Genomic DNA, 22,371 nt, shown 5'->3' with positions numbered 1-22,371 from the left:
CAGAATAGGCTATACTGTGATGCAGGTTTCTCTCTCTCTGTCTCTATCTCTGTGTTCCCTCCCCTGTACTGACATTGTATGTGTGTGTGTGTGTGTGTGTGTGTGTGTGTGTGTGTGTGTGTGTGTGTGTGTGTGTGGATTTTTTATAGACTACGATATTTAGTTTTTTTGTATTATGACAGTTTTACTGTCCTTAAAAATGCATATTCCCTCTATTGCTGGGTAGCAGTACTGTTGCACTTTAATACATGACCTCATTAATATGAACCTTGTTTAACCATTCAAAATCTCATTACCTACATGTGGACCCATTGGCTTAATTGGTTTAGAATCTGCGCAGAATCATCTGCATGGGCGCATCCATTGTCTGAAACAAGTATCTTGTAAGCAATGTGTGGCTACTTTAGGGTTTTACAATAAGCACATGTCTTTTAAAATGTATTTGGGTGATTTTGTTCCTGCTGTTTTCTGAGTAAAAGAACCTAAATGTATCCTGTCATTTGTTCTATGCCTTATCTGAGTGAACAGGCAGTGAATTAAAGGCAGGTGTTTGCTGTTTCTGTACGCTCCGTGACTGGTGTTAATTATAAGAATGGAAATAAATACATTTTATAAATTGTGTTTCTTCTTTAAAAAAAAAAAAAAAAAAAACTACTGTACAGTGTATATTACTACGACTATTGTTATTGTAGTAATACAGTAATATAATAATATGAACATGATAAAATAGCACGTCTGCACACAAATCACAGGGAATTGACCAAAACTGCAGCTGTCTCTTTCTCAGAAAGTTTCTGAATGGTGTTTGCAGCAAAACACTAGACCATGCTGTTTACTCCTTAAAAAAAAAAAAAAAAACTCTTACAATTTAATTTACAGAGGTATTAAAACGCATCTATTACTTTCACCGTATAGATTAGCCTGCTAGTTGATGTCACACTAAAGAGACACATTTTATATTTATTTTGCACCCTTGTACCGTCTGGCAGTTGGCTAGTTTAGTGATCTTTTTTTATATTCTTGTAGAAAAAAGGTGGTTTTAAGCAGCAGTATGTTTGCGACGTCGTTCCGCATCTGTACCATGATATCGGGCTACCACAATCTGCCTCCCACTGTATATTCATCACTTGCACATTAGCACTCACTGTGGACTTGTGATCATGTGTGTGCCTTGTGTGTGTTTAATACTGTGTATATGATTTCAGGAATGTAACCCGTAGTTTAAACAGTGCAATACACATTACTTGCACATTGCCGTTTATTGCCTGGGAATATTATTTGTGGTAACAAATGACCTGGATTACAAACCATCCCCAAATAAAACATTGTTTGGACCATAAAATCACTACTTTGTTATTACTTGTGCACAGCATAACCTCTACACCTGCGCACTGCAACCCAATTGGTCACATGTGGTGTTAGTAATGGGATGGATTGTGCAACATTGTCTGCTCTGCTGGAAGCGCTGGATGAAAGATGGGAGACATAGGAGAGAAGGAGACAGGAGAGGTATACAGCGCTGATCGAAAGAGTGGGGAACACGCTACAACCAGGCGCACTGACAGGACCCATGATGATGCCCCCGAAGGTGAGGGCACAGAAAATGACAGGGAAGATGACTCGGAAGCATACCTGGTTGCATTTGAGTGGCTGGCTACCAATGTGTTATGGCCTCGGGAGTTCTGGTCAAGTCATTTAAGACCCTGCCTGATCGGAGAATCCCAGGCAGCCTACCAAGCCATGACGGATGCCGAAGGCACCCAGTACAACCTAGAAAAGCTGTCCATTCTCCACAGATTGAACATCACGGGGGAAACACACTGAGTGCACTTCAGGTAGTACCAGAGGCCACAGGATACCCGCCTCCGGGTGGTTGCCCAACGTTTGTGCTACCACATGGTACACTGGCTCACCTCCACCCAGAAGACATGGCTACAGATGGGCGAGGCAACGGTCATCGAGCAGTTTTGCTATGTGGTAAGTGCTGAAACACAAGTGTGGATACTGTGCCACAACCCAGTCACCCTGGAAGAAGCGGTCAAACTGGCAGAGGACTTCGAGGACTTCCTGATCTCCTCCAAGACCAGCCTACTGACCTCTCCTGCCATACGAAACAACAGAGGAGTGACTCCCTCCGCTACGGTACTTCCACCGGTGACAGGACCGAGACCTCCTAGACCGTGAACCCCGATGGGCAACCTTGCCTCCCCCTCATGGAGGCCATGGTTGGCCCCCAGCTGTGGTAGATTTGCTGCCCGTTCCGTTGCCTTAACAGCAACAGGACATATACTTAACTTCAGCTCCCTCTGCCCCTCCTATTTGTTTCAAGTGCCAACAGCCAGGACACCTCGACAGGTCATGCCCATCGGCAGTGGGGTGTTATGTAGTGTCAGAAGCGGGTAAGCGATGGGGAAATGGTCGGGAGGGGCCTTGTATTGTTGATGTGGTTATAGGGAAAGTGAAAACCGACTAGTTAGTGGACACAGGGTGTGAGCAGACCTTAATTCGAACGGCTCTCTTGGACGGTGTATCATGGCAGCCACAAAGCAAGGTGGTTGTCTCCTGTATCCATGGAGACACGGTGACATACCCCGTACTAAATGTATATTTGTTGGTAGGACTGATTAAACGTAACCTGGTAGTATGTATATGTATGTAGCTACATACCCAGACTGCCAGCGAGTAGCGTCTGATCGAGTTCGCCCGACCCCTTTAGTCCCACTGCCCATTATTTCCACTCCCTTTGAACGCATTGCAATGGACATTATAGGCCCTTTGCTACCTTCTGATTCTGGGTATATGCATATATTAGTGGTGGTAAATTATGAAATGCTATACCCGGAAGCAGTCCATTGAGATCTAAAGTGCTTCTGCGATAGCCAAAGAACTAGTGCAGATTATAGCCAGAGTAGGGATTCCCAAAGAGCTATTGACTGATCATGAAACAAACTTCTTGTCTGAAAGATTACAGCAAGTATACAAAATACAAAAAATCCGTCCCATCCGCACCTCTGTTTATCATCTGTTGACAGATAGTTTGGTGGAACGTTTCAATCAGACTTTGAAGCAGATGCTGAGACTTTTTTGTAATTCAGGAGCAAAAATATTGGGCGATGCTTCTCCCCTACCTCCTTTTTGCTGTGAGAGAGGTGCCGTAGAGTTCGACAGGGCACTCCCACTTCGAATTCTTGTATGGCATCCTCGATCTGGTGAGAGAGGGGTAGGAGGAGCACAAAGGCTTGTCCACAAATGTAGTGAAGCATGTGTTCCTACTTAGCGATCGCCTAAATTTGGTTGATTGATTGGCACAGGACAATTTAAAATCGGTTCAGAACCGGCAAGAGCAGCAGTACAATAAAAATGCACGGATTCGACCCTTTCGACCAGGAGATAAAGTACTGTTGCTCCTTCCCACATTGGAAACGAAACTGTGTGGCAAATGGCAGGGGCAATTACGAAAGGAAGGTAAATTCTGAAATTAAACAGCCTGATCACCGAAATGGACATGAAATTGACTATGTTAATTTATTGAAGTCTTGGCAGGCAAGTTAGGCCTTATTCATAGTCCCAGGTGGGTGGGTGATTTAAGCCCCTTTCTAGAGGTCCCTGGCACCAAAGATATTCCAATGGGGGAACAGTTACTTCCAGATGACCACCATCAAATGTTCTGGAAACATTCTAGGCTGCTGACAGTATGATTGTTTAATTCCAAATCTATTGCATAACATGGGCTATATACTGTATTTTCAGCCTAGCCATATTAGAACATGGTGGTAGGTACAGCATGATGAGATGTGTATTACAGTTTGATTTTCAGTTACTAAAAGTATGTACTTAATCACCCATTCAAATCATTAATCACAAACTTCTGCATCATTAATAATAATATACTGCTAGAAGGTACAGTATCTACTGTCTTATACAATTGAGATGATAATTATTGATAATGTTCCATTCTGTGGGCTGACAACAGTGCTGCATTTTCTCCCACATGTGAGCTGCCAAGAAAAACATATACAGAAGTGGTTCCCAAAGCTTTGCTTGTCCGAAGTGTTGTGCTCTCGAGTACCGCTGATATAGGGCCCGATTTTCCACAGTGGTCAAATTGCCCATGTAATACATTTACTATAGAGGGGAAAATTTGCCTGCGATTTATTTATAGGGGAAAATATGTGCAATAATCTTGAAATGTATGTATTGATGTAGCAGTACTGGAATCTACTATGTGCTCTCAATATGTGCTATTGTGCCATTTCATAAATCTGCATTATGGCTGCACATCTTTGAGGACCACTGATATGCAGTAGATTTTTAATTGTATGTTGCCACACGTCTTAGAAAGTAGTTTTGGCTGCATGCGGATGACCTAGGGACCAACTGAATTACCATTTAGGTTCATGCAATAAAAGGAGTGATTGTGGCTCAATGTATATTTAAATCCAATTAACACATCTTTAATATAGATTGCATTTTACTCAGGGTTTCTTTCTTGCTAAACAAATATTGAATCAGGTACCATCATAGGCCTTTTTATTATATATCTATTTGATTTAGATGCTATGTGGCTGTGTTTACAGTGTAATTTATTATTATATTGGAGGAATCATTATATAAGAATTGATGACATGCAATTGAAAAAGTTAGCACTACTTTTCCAAAATATTAAAACTACCATTTTGTGCTAAATAAGTACAATAGCCACTGGTATGTATTGGGTTAGGATTAGGATTGCAGTTTGTTTGGGGCAATAAAGTAAAACAACACAAAATTATTATCTTTAATAATTACTGGTAATATTGCACAATAAATATAAAACTACTGGCCATAATGAATTATGACAAAATATTGGATGGATGCAAGACTTCTGATCATTTTAATGCCTACCCATTCTGTAATTGTCAGTGATTAATACTGAGACATGTTCTACCCAGATTATATTTTAGCAAACATCATAAATCAATTTCTAATAATGCTGACAACCATGTTGCCACGAAAGTGCATCATTAGCACTCTATGAAATATGTATTTCCAGTGCATTAAATTTGTTTATCTGTTTCATGTATTTCATTTAATTTTAAAATTGGTCTACTAAATAATGTTAGTGATCTTTAGAGGTGTTTGCAGAAAATGGACATTGTGTTTGTGTTTGATGGAAAGGGTCTTTACTTAAGAATAGATTAGATTCATAGCTATATCCCGGAGCATAACAGGAACCATAAAAATCTTAGTATCTTAATGTTACGTCTCAACTTTTTTTGTATAAGCATTCAGCTAAGATGTAAAGCCATATTCAGACAGAACACAAGCTCACAGACATTTGAATTAATGTGTAGTTAATTTGCAAACCAATGGCAGTTTGTTGCAAAGGTTTACCCCTTTTATCCTGAACTGCAAACCCCATTTCTTTGGACAAATACCAAGGAAGCGTTATGCTTTGTTCAAAATGGTAACACCATTATACATAAGTCTGTGAGATCTACAATGTCACAATTCTCTTGATAGTAGGAATTTACCATCCTCCTTCTATAATTAATTACTTGATTGGGGAAAATCAATTATTGTGGCAAGTCTCCATGTGCTCAAGGGTAAACTTTCGCTGAATCAGAAAAGGTCAGAAACAAATCCCCCCTATATGTAAACGAAGAGATTGACAGTCCATGAATAAACTGATGATGCAGTAGTTAGAGCACGACTTAGCATGCGTCTATCTGAGAGCCCTGTGTGGATACAAAAAATTGTATCCGCATTCAATCCGCATCCGTGAGACATACATTTATTTGTTTCACACTCTTTATGGGCATCTGCATCTGCATTCGCAAAAATACACACAAATTGCAAAAATATGTTTGAATGAGGAACAATGAACGTGAAAGGGACTGAGCTGTCCCCACCTCTGCTGTTACAGTCAACGTCAGCAGCAGCCACTGCCCCTATCAGTGTACCTCTGTGTGTGTGGATAGTCTTTAAGACAGTGAGAAAAAGAAGACTGATGCACTCAATTTTCCATCTATTTGAGGTGCATACTGTGTTTATATATATATATATTTATATAAATAAATTTGAAGAACAGTCGCACATGCAGGAATGCTTTCCTTTCATTTAATTGGATAGTCTTTAAGAACAGCCTGCAGATGTTTGTTATTAAGGAGAATATTGGGAGCGTGTTAAGTGTGTGTGTGTGTGTGTGTGTGTGTGTGTGTGTGTATGTTCAGCAGCATGCGTACTGAGCTGCCTGCTGTCACGGATGATTGGGTCTGTCACTTTGTTCTCTCTCTCTCTTTTATGAGTGTGTGGCCAGTTTGCTAGCGTGTCTATGCAAAAAAAAAAAAAATACAACTAGGCAAATTTGGATAGCCTAGCTGTAATTTTGTAAATGTTTTATTGCAAACTATAGATTGTTAATAATTTTAACATAATTTCTGAACACAAGTAATTAACTTCCATTTATATCAGGAAGACACCTGAGGTCCTTTTTTTTAACTTGACAATTTTAAACAACAATCTTACAAGAACAGCAACGCAATAGAGAACAGTAACATGCATCCGAACAATATTTTACGTTACAAAAAAATAAACCACTGAAGTAAATAATACCTTCGGTAGCCACAAAGCTGAGCTACAACAACAAAAGACAGCTGCCTATAGCCTAGGGAAAAAAAGGACACACCCTGCAGCTGTTATATACAACTGTATGTGTGTTTTATATATATATATATATATATATATATATATATATATATATATATATATATATATATATATATATATATATATAATGTGTTGGGAGATCTGTATACCTGGGCACTGTTTATGCAGGTCTAGTAGGAGATGGATGCATAATAATGGCACGATCATCACACTGTACTTTTATGAATTTCACTGCCATGATCACTGGGGGAGTTTCCATGTGTGTTCTAATTTTCCCTCGAGATATTGTGCTCAAGCCAAATGAAAAATGACCCTATACATTTCGTGTTTCCATTGGCTCAGTTTATTTTACTCGAGAAGACCCTCTTTTCACCTAACGCCATGCAAATGGAGGGGAAAGAAGGAGGTCAATATGCAGATGAGCCATGAGTAGAGTTCTTATGCTGTTTTTGCAGACAGTTTGGGAAAATGTGGTTTCCATGCACAGAGAACAGGTACACCAGAGAATCTCACCTGGACATCCTTGGTTGTCAGGTGACATCTTATTTGAGTGAAACTGTAAAGCACAGTGTTGAGCTCATGTAATAAAGCTGTGATTTGTAAATACAAATGTATTGTAGTTTGCTCTTTTTTTCTGCTATGTACTGTACAGTGCTTTGCGATACTTTTGTATAAAAATAAATAAATAAATGCCTCGTGCCTGGTTGTTTAATAATATGTTTTACTGCTCCTGCCCAAATTGTTTTTCAAATGTCCATTGGTGGGGTGACATATCGTCAGTAATGAATAATATTTTAACTAATTTATCACATGACTGATTAATTAAAGAAAAATGAAAATAATTAACTCAGAGGCATATAGTGAAACTGTCCGAACAAACTGTTGCAGATCACCATGGCTGAACACTGGCGGAGACGTAGGGTTATAGATCTGTTCCAGACACTGTGAAATGCGGGTTTCACGTGAAATACGGGTTTCCATGTGAAAATGGGCGTGGATTTCCTGTATGTTACATCATGCACACGGGTAAATGAGATTTACCCTATCGTTCTCCGTGGCTGTTATCTTCGGCCACAAACCTGAACTGTTCTCCTAAACTTGCACGCGCATCGGCACTTCACATGTAAAAAACCACACATGGAAACTCCCCCCTTTTCTAGTGTGGCATCGACTGTTTGATGTGCTTCAGTTTGTTTGGTGGGGGGTGGGGAACTGCATGCAGGGCAACATGAGGCTAAGTGTACAGTCAAACCTGCTCATGCGACTACCTTTATTTAACAACTACCTGGTCTCAGTGACCACTTTAAATTCCTCACAATGATATTTGTGCTTTTATTTAACTATATTAAGCGACCTTCTGTCTAACACAAACAGCGACCACAATTCTCTTACCCAGCAATGGACTCAAACCTGTATTAAGCACCCTTACATGGGGCTACTGTTATAAGAAAAATATGTTTTTTAAATGGTACGTCCTAACTTCAAAGGAATGCTGTAACCATTTTTGCAGTCTTATATCCATAATCAATAAAACAACAGCACTCTCTTGTAAAGGAAGAAAGAAAACGTGGAGAAACAAAAGGACCTCCCTAGATGACAGAATTAAAGGTATTAAACTTGTAAAGACAGTAAGTGAAAGAAAAAACTGCTAAAAAATTCAGCACTAGAAAGACGCAGATACAGCATTTTGAAACAGGAAGAACTAGGGCTTGAAGTTTTAGGTTTTTATTTTTGTTCACGTGACTGTGTTTTGAGTCGATTCGATATCTTTTTTAAACTTAGAAAAAAGCTGTTAATTACTCTACAAAGTCGCTTCTTTTTACCTTGATGTCCTGATTGACTTGCTGATTCTGTTTCACCTTCTTCATTATTCGACCACAAGAGCAAACAAATATATTAATCACTTCCCCCATATAATACTTTAACTTACATTTTGTTCTCACACTTGCCTGGTAACTAGGTAGCTTCCAATGTGTCCGTTTCGTGTTGTGCTCTTCATTCCTGCTAATTTAACAGAATGTTCTCATAATTAGGATGTAGTGGCTTAAAACTTAAAGGCAAACTGTTAAAAGGAAAATAAACACCAAAACATTCAAGCCATACTTATAAGAGTATAAAAACAATGTGCGCGGTAATCGAAAAATATCTTCTACTTATTCTGGCATGGGTTTCAGGATGCAATGAATCAACACGTACCTGAAGGGCAGACACAGGCATTGAAATTTGCAGAGGATTTAAAACATTTTGTTTGACCTGAGACAGGCAAGCATTTATTACTTTCACAAAATAATTTGTTTTGTAAATGCATTATCTAAATGAATGTTATTAAATTACATGCCTCCTTTCGTTCATACATCTTTTGGTTTTTACAATGTAAGACATGCATAATTACAGAGAAGCATGTCAGAGACAAAAGAAAATTCATAAGTTATGTGCCCTCTTATGAGACCACTTGTGTTAAGAGGCCACTATTAGACTGTCCCTTGTGTGGTCTCTTAATAAAGGTTTGACTGTATATGTATGGTAAATCATGAGACACAGGTCCATGACAGGTAGGGGTGAGATGATGCACAAAGTTCGTGATATGATATGTATCGCAATACATAAAGCAATTTATGACATTCTACAAGTATTTTTTAATATATTTTAAGTTTAAATATCTGTTTTGTTCATCGTAATATGACTCCTATCTTGGAATGACTGTTGGTAGACAAAGTTTCACTTTGTGTGTTTACCCTTTAGGAGCAAGAATTTTTCAGTGGGATGCTTCCTTTTTTTTTTACTGTAGTTATCTCTCTTCCTATAAAAATCACTAAAATGTATTTTTTACAGTAGCATCTTTGAATTGGAGTGTTTTTTTTTCAGAACACTGGGAAACATTCTAAAGTACCCCCAACATACAGACTTTAAGCATATATATATAAGTTAAATATTTTTGTATTACGTATTCTGCTTGGAGATACGTGTATAAAAACAAGGGACCTTGATACTTCCTGAACGTTTTATTGATGTTTGGGCAAATTAAGAAGTTGTTTCCCCTGATTGATTGCAATGACACATTTATTCTCAGGGTCCTCATAAGCAACAATGGACACTTCTCTCACTTATTTACTCAAAATAAAAATGTATAAATAAAATTGTTATTTATTCCATTATTATCAGTACTATAATAAGGAAAATAAAATGTAACGATACTTTAAGTTCATGAAATAGTATATTCTTATATCCACTTGCTTCTTGATATTTATAAATCTTGCAAAAAATGTTCTGATACAACTATAAGTCAAGTTTATTGGATTTACAATGTGTCCCCGTTTTTTTTTCTAGGCTGTAAACCAGTTATTGTGTTTTGTTTCCGTGTAATTCCTGAACATGTCTTCATGCTTTCAGTTGAAAGTGGGTGTTTGACAGAAGTAAAATGATTCTTGGTTGTAAATCTCCCTTCGGACCTGTGAGGGTGCTAATCAGGGAGAACAGGGTTCTTTGGACGGGCTGGTCTGACAGTTCTTTCCCAGGGTTTAAGGAAAGTCGACCTGCCTGGAAGGAGGCGAGACTCTGTTGCAAGAAAGCATTGACTCGGAAGGGAAACAACGTGGCAGCCACACATTGGAGAGGCGATTGAACTCACTTACCAAGGGGTCATGTGTGACAGCATAAAAGGGGATGGAGAATCATAATCTGTTCCTTCACTTTGGTTTATGCATATGAACTGAAAAGGATAGTGAGAGACCCCCTTTTACGAGAAAGCAGTATTGTGAGTGTTTTTTGTTTGTCTGTGTAATCCTCTTGTTTGTTACACCACATTAGACTGCTAACACGATTCCGGAGCTGTCGCAGAGGGCCAGCACTAAAGCCAGAATAGCACCATTACTGTCACAACTTTAACCTGTATCACCCACCACTAGCACTATTGCAGTCACGCAGGACTGGTGACCGTGTGTGTATAACTGTGGGGTGGATACGTTGTGGGGTTATTTTTATTGTTTGGGTCAGCAAACCGATTATTGTTTATTATTGTTTTTATCGGTCACTAGACCTGAATTAAAAAAACAAAACAATAAAAACATTATTTTCCAACCATATTAAACTTCTCTGCTGTTTCAGTACCGCACTGCATCACCCCTGCACCTGCATCCACTCAGCCATTTTGTCACAGGGTGGGATTCAATTAATCAAAGACCATGCTGGGTGGTTACTATTTCTGCTGTTTTTCCATTTGTTGAAATATCCAGCTTGATCTAGAATATCTTTTTAAGGGTGTCCATCTTATGATGGTGTCCAGCTTATGATTGGGCTAATATCCCTTCTGGTATCTTTCAGATGTCTAGCACCTCTGCTACTTACTCACAGTGGTTTATAGTAACATTGAGTATTATACTGTATCTTGTAAGGAGAGGGGAGTTGTAATTATATATAAACATAGCAAAGAGATATTTAGAACTAAAAAGTGCTTGTTTCTTAGCAAAAATGTACTTAAGGTAATAATGCATTACAATTGGCAATCTAAATTTTCTGCATTTTATTGAGTCTCATCAGGAGACAAGAGATTCACCCTCATATCGGGAGTCTCCTGACAAAATCAGGAGACTTGGCAGGCATGAGAATGCTTTATTGAAGTATGCCAAATAAATCCTAGTAAGCTGACTGTTTTGGTAATGTATTGGTAACAGTAAAACATAATGGAACTCAAATTTCTTTATGGAATTATATCACTGCCATGTCATCCATCACTTGACATGTATTATCTTAGAACCTTTTAAACTAACATTTCCAGGAAAAAGTCACAGGACATATTAAAAAGATAAAATGTTAAGACCTATTTATTTATTAATTTGTTTGTTTATGTTTTCTATACCACAATATTAAGTAAACATATTGAACTAATTCAACATATCAGCAGTAAAATGTTTACATCCAATTTCAGTCATCTGGACAGAGCATATTCCAGTGCAGTCGTGTAATCTGTCATCCAGACTTGGTTTTAATGAACTTGATGCACAAATTAACAAAGCAGAGGAGATTATCGAGATTATCTATTTAATGCACTTGAAAACTAACATTGTTAATTCATTGATTATGAGAGATAATGATTTCAATTACATGAGAGTAGATGTTAAAACTTCATGTTGATTTGAACTCGGCTCTCACCAAAATAAGCACCAACTAAAACGTAGCTTTACAGTAAACTAATGTGATCCATCTGCATATACATCCATTTGCGTCGCTTTCCATTTGATGATGTAGATATCCTTCTATCTGGTGTTGATGGCTGAAGCTGAAGAATCTCGACAGAGATTCTGGCATCCCAGCATCACCCCCATCCATCCCCCACTCAACTCTGCCCAGCTTACTTACCCGTACATCAGCGTTGCTTTCTTCCTGTTGTCCTTGAGATCCCCAGCCAAAATCTTCCGTCTCAACCACAGCAAGTTGCTGCTCCTTTCTGCTGCTTCAGATAACTTCTTCACTGAACCCGACATCTCTGAGAAACTGGGTTGTAGAGTGTGCCACAATTCCTCGACAACCCACATCCACTGGGTAAACCCGGACTCTCCATCCTTACTGTTCCACTTCAGCAGCTAGTTGAGCATACCAAAGTTTCTTCCTCTCAAATACCTCATCCACAGCATCCTCCCATGGCACTGTTAAGGCGAGTTAACAACAAGGCCTGCTGATCCAGACCACAAGACAATGTCTGGTTGAAGGTTAGTGGTGGCAATCTCAGATGGAAAAATAAGCCGTTGACCAATATCTGCCAGCATTTTACAGTCTCTAGCAGCTTCCAGTTGTCCTGGACGAGGCTTGGTTTTAACACATTTTCTTGGTGGTTGCTCTCCTGGATGGAGGAATATTGTCTTTTGTGTGTAATGCTTTGATGGAACTGGTGGCAAATTATTGGACAGGTTACACTTGTCTCCCAATGCTAAGGCCAAATATCACAGCACCTGGTCATGGCGCCAAGTAAACCGCCCTTGGCTGAGACCCACCTTACATCCTGTCAAAATGTGTCTTAATGTTGCAAGTGATGAACACAAAGGACATGAGGGATCCTCACCCACCCAGAGGTTTAGGTTCTGTGGTGAAGGGAGAACATAATATGTTGATCTAATGAGGAAACTGATCCTGCTCTGTTCCATAGGTCTTGCCAGCCCATCTTGTGTTGTTCCACACTCTCCCGTCTCATCTGTTCTCCCTGCTTGGCCTGGGAAATGTCCTTTACACACCTCATCCTCTCCTGGTTTTGCACCTCGTTGACTACCAGCTTCCTCCATTGAGGAGGGGTTGCCTTGTGCCATGTAGGAGGAGCTGAACTAAGACCAAGAACCTCTCTTTCATGCTGAACTTGCCCCATAATATCACTGATTCGAAGGACAGCCTTAGCATCTTCCACAGCTTTCTTTGCCGCCCACTTTCTTCCAGTTTTCATCACAGGTACTGTCTCCCTTACTCATCTGTCCTGTCTACTAATGTCATTTCCAGTCGGACTCTCTGCTGAGGCAGCGTGGAACTCTGAACCATTTCCTGACGTACAAACTGATTAAAGCTTCCAGCTTCTCAACTGTTGTCAAGGAAACCTTGTACAGAGTCAGTGGCCACAGCAGTCTTGGCAGTAGACCAAACTGAAAGCACCAGAGTTTTAGTTTGCCCGGTAAACCCTGCTCTTCAACCCTTCCACTGCTTGTTATCTAACTTGTCCCACACGAACTGTGTCCTTTAGATCTCCCAAGACTTTTCACTGGCTTCTTGGACACTGTTAGTATTGCCTCACCATTAATGTAGAATCTTTTATCTATTACTTTACCTTTAATTATAGAGATGCTCCTTGATTTAGTGGGCTTGAATTGCATTCATGCCCATTCAATGTTATTGGTTAATTTGCCCAATAACTGATTAGTGGAAGCTACTGTTGTAGTCATTGTTGTCATGTCATCCATGTATGCTCGAATTAGTGGTAGTCGCAGTCCAGAAGCCAAGCGCTCTCCTCCGTCTACCCATTTTGATGCCCAAATAATTACTTCCATTGCCATGCTAAAAGCCAGTGGAGAAATGGTACATCCTGCCATTATTCCAACTTTTAGGCATTGCCATGTAGTGCTGAATTCTGAAGTTGAAAAACTAAATTGCAAATCTCCAAAGTAGACTTTCACTAAATTTGTTATTGTCATCGGTACGCTGAAAAAATAAAATGCTGCCCAAAGAAGTTCATGTGGCACTGAGCCATATACATTAGCCAAATCCAGGAATGTCATGTGAAGCTCCTTCCTCTCCTTTTTTGGCAATTGAATTTGTTTCCAGATTATGCTGATTTGTTCCAAGCATCCTGGGAAACCTTTTGTACTGAAGTGTCAATGAAGAAGTTTTAATAGGTAGGTTGACAATCTCTGAGCAATAATGCTGAAGAAAATATTGCCTTCTACGTTTAATAGGGAAAAAGGACGAAACTGATTGATGCTTGTAGAATCTTTTTGTTTTGGTATAAAGCTCAGCTCCATGCTCTTGTTACAAGCTCTTGGCCATTTAACTCCAGGCTTGTGCCTGTTGCGGTTCTTTTCTCTCTTACGCTGGTTTGTCTGACTGGGTTTGAAGGATCATTGGGTTCATTACTAGTTGTACCCATGTAAGTCCTCCTCATGTCTATGACAGGGAGTGCTGATATCCTGCAAATTGTGGTTTGCTTCCTGTCGTTGGATTTCATTCGACTGACTTGACTGACTTCGTAAGAAGTACTGAAGTAATGCGAAAATAAATGTTAATTTCAGCTAAAACATACTGTGGCAGCCAAAGAGTAACTTCAGGACCTTTCGGCGTATGTCAAATATCCATTTTACATATATCAAGAGAACCACTTATCCAATTAAAATATACAAATTGGTTTGTAGTTATAAAAAAAAAAAACTATACTCACTGAAGTGATGAAAATATGCTTCTATGAACTACAGTTAGCTTTGCACATAAGTGTAAAGTTTAAAGACCTAACAGAGACCACTTTATTAGCCTGGGCAGTATTTAGTTGTCAGATGATCCACAGCTGTATTATTGTGCAGAGTAGGAATCATAGCCAGTTTACACTATAAAAAACACAACCCTTGGATGTTTGTTGATCAGTGTGGTAAATAACAGTGGTGCTTTTATTTAGCAAAACATCACTTTATCTTTGTAATGCAAAGATACAGAAAGCAATATTAATCAAGCATGCCATAGACCCATACCAATCCAATCCAGTAGATTAAAATCTGTCACCTAGGTAATTGGATTGATCTGCAGGGTGACTCAGAATGCTCTGCTGTAGTTCATTGGCTGTGGTTTTATGCTCAGTCATCTCTTTTAATGCAGTGCTGTAATTGATAGAACAGCAATACCAATTTCTGTTTAAAGATGGTTAGTTGGCGAGTTTACAAAAAATTCAGGACAGGTGACTGATGGCCCAGATAATGAGTCGATGCTATTCATGATTTTTGACAGTTACTTACCAGATATTGGGAAGCACATTTTAAAGATTTAAAGAATGTCTAAGACTGGTAGGGCTGTATTTAAACTCTACAGCTATATGTACTTTGTTTGCTCCTTATATTAATATAATAGGCACACATTTCTGCTGCAGTATAGTTTACAGATAATGGGCGCAGATATAGTGATGTGTTCCATCGTGAATATTCTAGCAGCATCCACATTTTGAATTGCGCTTGTATAGGCAATATAATTTTAATTGTCAGTGTGAGGTCCTCTTTTAGTTTCAATATATTGCTTGACATTGCTATTTTCTTTAAAATAATAAGGAAATAACAATATTAATATTTGTTGAATGTCAGCATTTTATTGAAAATATTGTGTATAAAAAATAGTACCTGGAAATCATGCAAAAGTTGTTATGGTGACCAAACATGCGAATATTGCTGTGTAAAAATGATCAGTTGCATTCAAGAAATTTAGAACAAGAACAATGAAAAGCTAAAAAAAAAATACACTTAAGGTTTATGTGTTGCACACATGCCATTAACAAAATGACCTGAAACTGCCTCAAAAAGTTCAAGAATTAAACAAAAAGAAAGTGAAAAGGTTACCGTACCAAGCTAAAATTGTAAACTTGGTTGCTTTTCTGGAAGGAGAATGCACCCCTAACCAAAACGTCATCAGCAAGCGCATAAAAGCTTTGTGTGTTATTCTTTCTTGTTGCTTATTTTTGTTTCGGCTGCTCAGTCAAGCACTGGGAAGCCGAAACGGGAGTTGACTGCTTAGAGCCTGGAGGAAGGGCTGCCCTCAGCTACGGATTTCCTGAGGTTTCCCCCTAAAAAAGTTAAATATGTGAGTAGGGGTTTTTTCCTTACCTGAATGCTGAGCGGTTCGTATTTAGTTTTACGGGGAGAGTGGTCTGGTCGGAGAGGCTGGGCTCTCTCCCCCGGCGCAGTCATGCTCTGGGGGGCGGGCTGTGTCTCAGCTACTGATTTTCATTAAATTAAATATTTGAGGGATAGGTGGCAGAGTGCCACTGTGGAACTTCAATAAACCATCGTTATCTTTTGCCAGTCAAATTGTAGATTACCTAAATAAAGTCCCACAAACAGATTTTTTTTCGTCTGTTGTATCTTCTTTAGAAGCCGCAACATTGTTTATCGGCAGGAGTTTAAGGATGATTTATTAGTTAGAGGATGAGCTGATAATATCTTTTTAGCCAAAGAAGCAAGCATGGTAATTAAGACGTTATGAAAATGAAAAACAGTAATGTAGAGTGAGTTTTATACTAAAGCAGGGTCAGCTACTGCATAGAAAATAAAGTATATTACTCAAACTCACCAGGGGCTCGTTTCCCAATAACAGAATTACTTTGAGCATCATTGTCAAGATGAACATGTGTTTGCTTCCAGTCTCTTTTGACTTGCATTTCCCAAAACTCCACGTGAAAGTACAATTTGTTCGTGATGTCCACCCGCATCATTAGGGTTTGAATAGCTTCTTCAGGTATTTGTTGGGAAACACATTTGAAACATTTATTGAATAGCCTATTCAAGGAGTAGTTCAAGAGTGACTGGAGTTACGATGGTGTTCGGGAAACTCTGCAGTTTGCAAGCATTGCACTTACAACGGTGTTATGATGCTGGCTAGGTTAAAGTTGCTTTTGAGAAACGGGCCCCAGAAAGGTGAAAACAGTAAGCTTAGAAATACTTGAGACTATAATTACGAAGTGTATTGCTGAGAATATATATATATATATATATATATATATATATATATATATATATATATATATATATATATATATATATATTTATATTTAGGGAATTAAAAATGAAATGTACTGCAGTAAAACAAGAAAAAAAAATGCTGTTCACAAGATTTAGTACTCAGATTGTGCTAATGAAAATATCTAAAATATATGACAATGTGCTTTTTGTGATGTATTTAATATAGCAGAACGAACACGCTGCAATTTAAACTTGTTTTTTTTTACTGAAAAATAAACAGTGACATGTACTAATAAGAGCTGTCTGTTATTTGATGGCAGATCAGGACTTCACTAACACTGAGCATGGGAGCTGCAGTATGGTATTTTCATATTACAACTGTACAAGTTGAAGGTGCGCTTGTGGAGTGAAATAACTGTCAAAAATACTTGTGCGTAAAAAATGTATATACAGTCTAACTTCACTATAACAAACCCCCATAGGACCTGAAAAAATGTTTGCTATATCATGGCATTCACTGTAATAGGATTTGGCAATGAAGAAACACCCAATTTGAATTGAACATCAATATGTAGTACGTTTATGAAGATTAGGTCACATTAATTAACATTTAAAAGGTATATTTAAAAGAAAAGAGTAAAGAAATCAATAAGAAAATAATGTACATTTACATGCTGAATACAGTAATTGCATGTCCTTTCTCTTGAAAAAAATAATCAGAATAGACTGCTTTATATTTTTGTGCTTTTCTCAACGCTGTTTCAGTGTTGTTAACCACTCCAAAGATATCCTCAGTTCCAGGTAATGACTGTGTGAAGTTCGGTACAGTTGTGAGTGCCTTTCTGAACTTACAATTTTCTTTTATGGTTATAAAGTTTTGTTTTCTGAGACAAAGACGAATTACTCGCTATCTTCACACACTTTACCTGGCTGCAGTTGCGTGGTGGCTGCTGCCTCCTCACGCCCGTTGTCTGGTTGCAGTTTGTATGAAGATGGCAGGCAGGCAACGATTGTATACGTCATGCACGATTCACACTACAGTAGGTTATCTTTGAATTAGCCAACCATGGCCTTTGTTTTCACGGAGAGAATAACACATTCAAACTGGAGAAAGTGCAGTGTTAGTCAGTACTGAGATCGTTGTATCTGGGTGGACCCTGGTAAAGTAATTGTTCTAATAGTACTAATTTGCAATGGCTCTTGTGAAGTTATACTGTACTTAATTTAAACAAGTAGAAACTGGTAAACTTCAATTTAAATTGCTTGTGCGAGGATTGTTTATCGAACATTTTTTTCTTTAATAGACTCTGGCTCATAATATTTGTCAGTTCTGTTAGCTCTGACAGTTCTTGGTTTGTTGTCAATTGTTCTGATGTCTTTGCAATATCTTATATTGCTCATACAGTAAGAGCAAGATCAATGTTTATCATCCTGATCTTGACTCTTCTCTGGCATGTTTTATCTGAAGTAGTTCGACTTTTGCCATGATGTTGTCAAACAGAGTATTAGAACTACAAAGTACACTCAGAAAACCATGTGATGTTTTCAAATGGCATTTTCTGTGCAGCAGCAGGCGATTTAAAAAGTAATTATATAAAAAAAAAAAATTACAAAATATAATGGATCCTTAAACATGATTTCAATTACTAAGGCAATTATTTCACCACAAGTCCTTCAAACGCTCATCTATAACCCATGAATGCTTGTTTCAGAACTTTGCAAGAATCATTTTTTTAAGATGGCAAGCAAAGAAAAAAGAGGTCATCAGTCCCTCTGACAAACCACTTGCATATGAAGATTATACACATTTTAGGGTTTTAGTTTTATGGATTTATTAATTTATACACATCAAAATCTTGAGGTGGGAAGCTCTGGTTGAGTTGACATGGAATGACCCTGTTGCATTAGTTTTAAACAGTATTTTTTTCTTACTTGTACAGAAATAACATATAGAACTCTTACTCCTCTTACATGTGAAATTTCATATATTTTATTACAGTACTATAAAAAAAAAGCAAATTACCCAAGTACAATCTCATAAACATTAAGTGACTGGGTGAAATCATGTTTCTGATTAGTAACCAGTATGTACATATCAATCAACTGTAGACTGTGTTAAAAATGAATAAAGGGACAAAGGTATGACAGTCAAACATCCAACAGTATGTATTAGTGTGTTATGCATATTAACAGTATTAACTTATTTTTCCAACATAGACATTTTCTTCAGTCATAATCTGAAATAGAGAAAATCATTTGAAAGAATGCTAATTCAGTTTTTCTTTTTTTTTTCTTTGCAGTCTGTTCCCAGTTTTCAAGAGGAGTCTATGCTATTTTTGGATTCTATGATAAGAAGTCTGTAAATACTATAACATCGTTTTGTGGGACTCTACACGTCTCTTTTATAACACCAAGCTTCCCTGCAGATGGATTACATCAGTTTGTTTTACAGATGCGACCAGATGTCAAGGGAGCTCTTCTTAGTTTGATTGAGTACTATCAATGGGACAAATTTGCATATCTGTATGACAGTGATAGAGGTAAGTGGATATGCAATGTTTTACATTTCCATAAATTAAATTGGTTGTGTGTTGCATCACTTTGGAATTGGGACATGCTATAATGCAAACTCTTTGGGAACTTTGGGAAATCCACATACTTCACATCATTCCTGTTCCTAACTTTAAACCAGGATGCATCATCTAATGAATACCATACTTGGTGCATGATTAAGTCTTGATGTTGCACTGAGAATTAAACTGGCAGTAAAAGTTAACTTTTTGGTTTATACAGTACCTCAGATGGTTTTGTCTACGTACTGGTTGGCAAATGTGAGGTGCTTCAATACATGAAAGGAGGTACACTATAAGTGTTAACAGGCAGTGTTGTGTGATATTCTACAGTTATGGATTCTGTCCCCCATCGATGAGGTAACAAAAAAAAATTAAAATAAATTTGAATGTAGAGGAGCCCAGTTTGCTGGCGCTATGTGGTTGCTGGTTCGCGCCCTGCCTCAGCCTTGTTAAATATACAGTTAATGCTTTCAAACTTTCAGACTATTTGTCTTTGAAGCATCATAAATGAGTGATATAACTTGATGTTCCTGAGAGGTGTGTAGAGTTTTTAGTTTCTTGTTTTGTAATTGGTTATACAAATTCCTAAATTTAAACTTCTCAGTTTTTGAAGTTCTTTCTCTGCTTTCTCAAATGCCACCTTTGCAGCAATATCTCTTTTTGAGGGATCACTTTATCCCATCTAGAACTTGGAGTCAGCTGAATTTAGGGTTATTACTCTTGAAGAAATTGTGACAACTTAAATTTATTATTGGTTTATGGTTTTGGCTAGCACGGTTACTTTTACACCTCCCGAGGCATCCCGATAAAGTGGTAGCGACTGTACTATCAGCTGCATTTACGTCATGCGTTGCACCAAGCAAGCACTAGAGGCATGCTGTCATTGTAACAAGTTAGCGCCATCAGACAAGGTTGCATTTTCCTTAGAGAAAGCAACAACAAGTGCCAGCTTAATCATTACTCACTCAAAAACTGTAAACCCTTTTTTTATTTAATCTTCCCCAGAATGGTGTGTTGTAAAAGTTGTAATCAGAACAGGGGTCCCTGTACCTCTGAACACTAGTATTTTTGTTGATTTTAATAAACAGATCAACACTGTGAACACATGTAATATTAGTATGTGTCTTTACAATCTATTCACATGTTCAATTATTCGAACTAGTCTACTCAGGTATAGGAACAGCTCAAATTGTAAAAATTTACAAGGGGGACTCCACAAATCTAATGAAAGATATGCACACTTCTTATAATTGGGCATTTTGACTACTGGATAGTGAAAGTGGGCATTTTAACTTAAAGTTTCAGTTTGAGTCCAGTTTGTCCATGGACTTTGTGAAATTATTCTTTTCAATTAAATTAGTTCTTAGGAGTCATATTGTACTCTAATGTAATCTTTACAGACAGTACCTTTACATGGTTGTTGATGGGGTACAGAGATTGAGCTTCTTTCACAAGATTTTACAAATAGACTCATAGCTGTGCTCAGCAGTCTTGGTACTTTGAATTCTGGCCATCAGCTTTGTTTGCTAAACAGTGATGTTTTTGTCAACCAACTCTTGGGGTAAAAATGTGGACATTTTTCTTAATGAGGGCCTGACATTTTATAAAAAGCAAAGATGACAGGCTTTCCAGTTCGACTTCCAGCTGATGAGTTATGATTTACTCCTGACATGGACACTGTATGTGCAAATAAAGCACCTTCTACACAATATCAATTTACACAACCGAAAACCAGCAAAAAGTAATGTTCAGTTAAAACATTTAGAATGTCCAGTTCTTTGTCCAGCAGGAAGCACCTTCTGGTTTAAAAATAAATAGCATTACCAAATGTGGGTCCTTATCACAGGGCGCCTTGTTACATACCGATTAACAATATTACCTTTTTGGGGTTTTCAAACAACAGTACAATAATGGCAGTACTCCATTTGTCAGCTAATTGTATTGCATTGCCTGTTACTTTGCCATCAAAATAAACAGATGGCTGCCTGGCACAGAAACAATCACCAGTTTGCAGCCAGGACCGATGTTCTGTTTGAGCCATAACTGCGTGATTGTGGAAGCACCCCATGGTATCATTTTTTTAAAAATCGCTTTTACTTGGGCTTAAGCAGTTATGTGGGAAACAAGTTGCCTCTTGATAGCAGTTTCTGAAATGATCATATAAAGCGTTTTGCTATGTCCTATCATTAGGACGATTTGTCATGAAAAACTGTCTATGTTGCCATGGATTAAGAAGTTACCCATGGGTCTAATTATATATATATATATATATATTAGGGCTGTCAATCGATTAACATTTTTGATTGGTTAATTTATGGGCATTAGTTGATTAAGCAGTAGATTCATCTCTGCACATTTTTTAATAAAGGTATCGATTTTATAGTGGCTGTGCTGCATCATAATACATACACAAATCAATAGAATCTAAAATAAAAGATGCCCAGTAGCAATTTATTTGTCTTAAGTGTTTTTATTTTACTTAATGTAACAGAACAATGTCAATCCATGAAAGAGTTTAATAGCAAAATATAATGCACAAGAACTGATAATTTGTTGTCTTTCATGCAAATATATATATATACACTTTAAAAAAAATTATATTTAGAGCTTCCAGGTTTTAAGCATTAAAAATAAATAAATAAATAAAAGTTTTAGGACTATGAAACAGGTAAACATTGGTTACAACAACTCTCCTACCCATGTTCCACAATATAAACTAGTACAAATCGGTATACATAAAACACTTGAACTGTAATGCAATATTAACAGGCCAAATGAAGGAATCGTGGAAAATAAATGTGCATCCAACTTAAACATAAGAACTCCCTTTTCACCAACACAGTTTTAAAGTGATTCAAGTCTTCTGATCTTCCTGTGGTCATGGGTTTAGCTCCTGCTATCAATAATTATGCAGTATTACAGTTTTTGACATGCATAAAGCATTCACAATATCATGTGCTTTTACTGTA

At 37.8% G+C, this 22,371-nt stretch overlaps 1 protein-coding gene across 6 annotated transcripts in view; it reads left to right on the top strand.

Moving 5' to 3' along the window:
* The window catches only part of LOC121322913 (glutamate receptor 2), a 63,245-nt gene that overhangs the window by 5,953 nt on the left and 34,921 nt on the right, over window positions 1-22,371 (top strand). For all 6 annotated transcript variants that reach the window (XM_041263521.1, XM_041263559.1, XM_041263550.1 and 3 more), the window contains exon 3: window positions 19,130-19,369. In XM_041263521.1, coding sequence (XP_041119455.1) covers window positions 19,130-19,369 — 240 coding nt within the window. The remainder of the gene's footprint in view (window positions 1-19,129; window positions 19,370-22,371) is intronic.

This window comes from Polyodon spathula, chromosome 1 (genome assembly GCF_017654505.1).
Source record: "Polyodon spathula isolate WHYD16114869_AA chromosome 1, ASM1765450v1, whole genome shotgun sequence".
In the NCBI taxonomy this organism is placed as follows: Eukaryota; Metazoa; Chordata; class Actinopteri; order Acipenseriformes; family Polyodontidae; genus Polyodon; species Polyodon spathula.
Note: the sequence above shows the minus strand (reverse complement) of the source record. Positions and strands in the feature narration are given on the sequence as shown.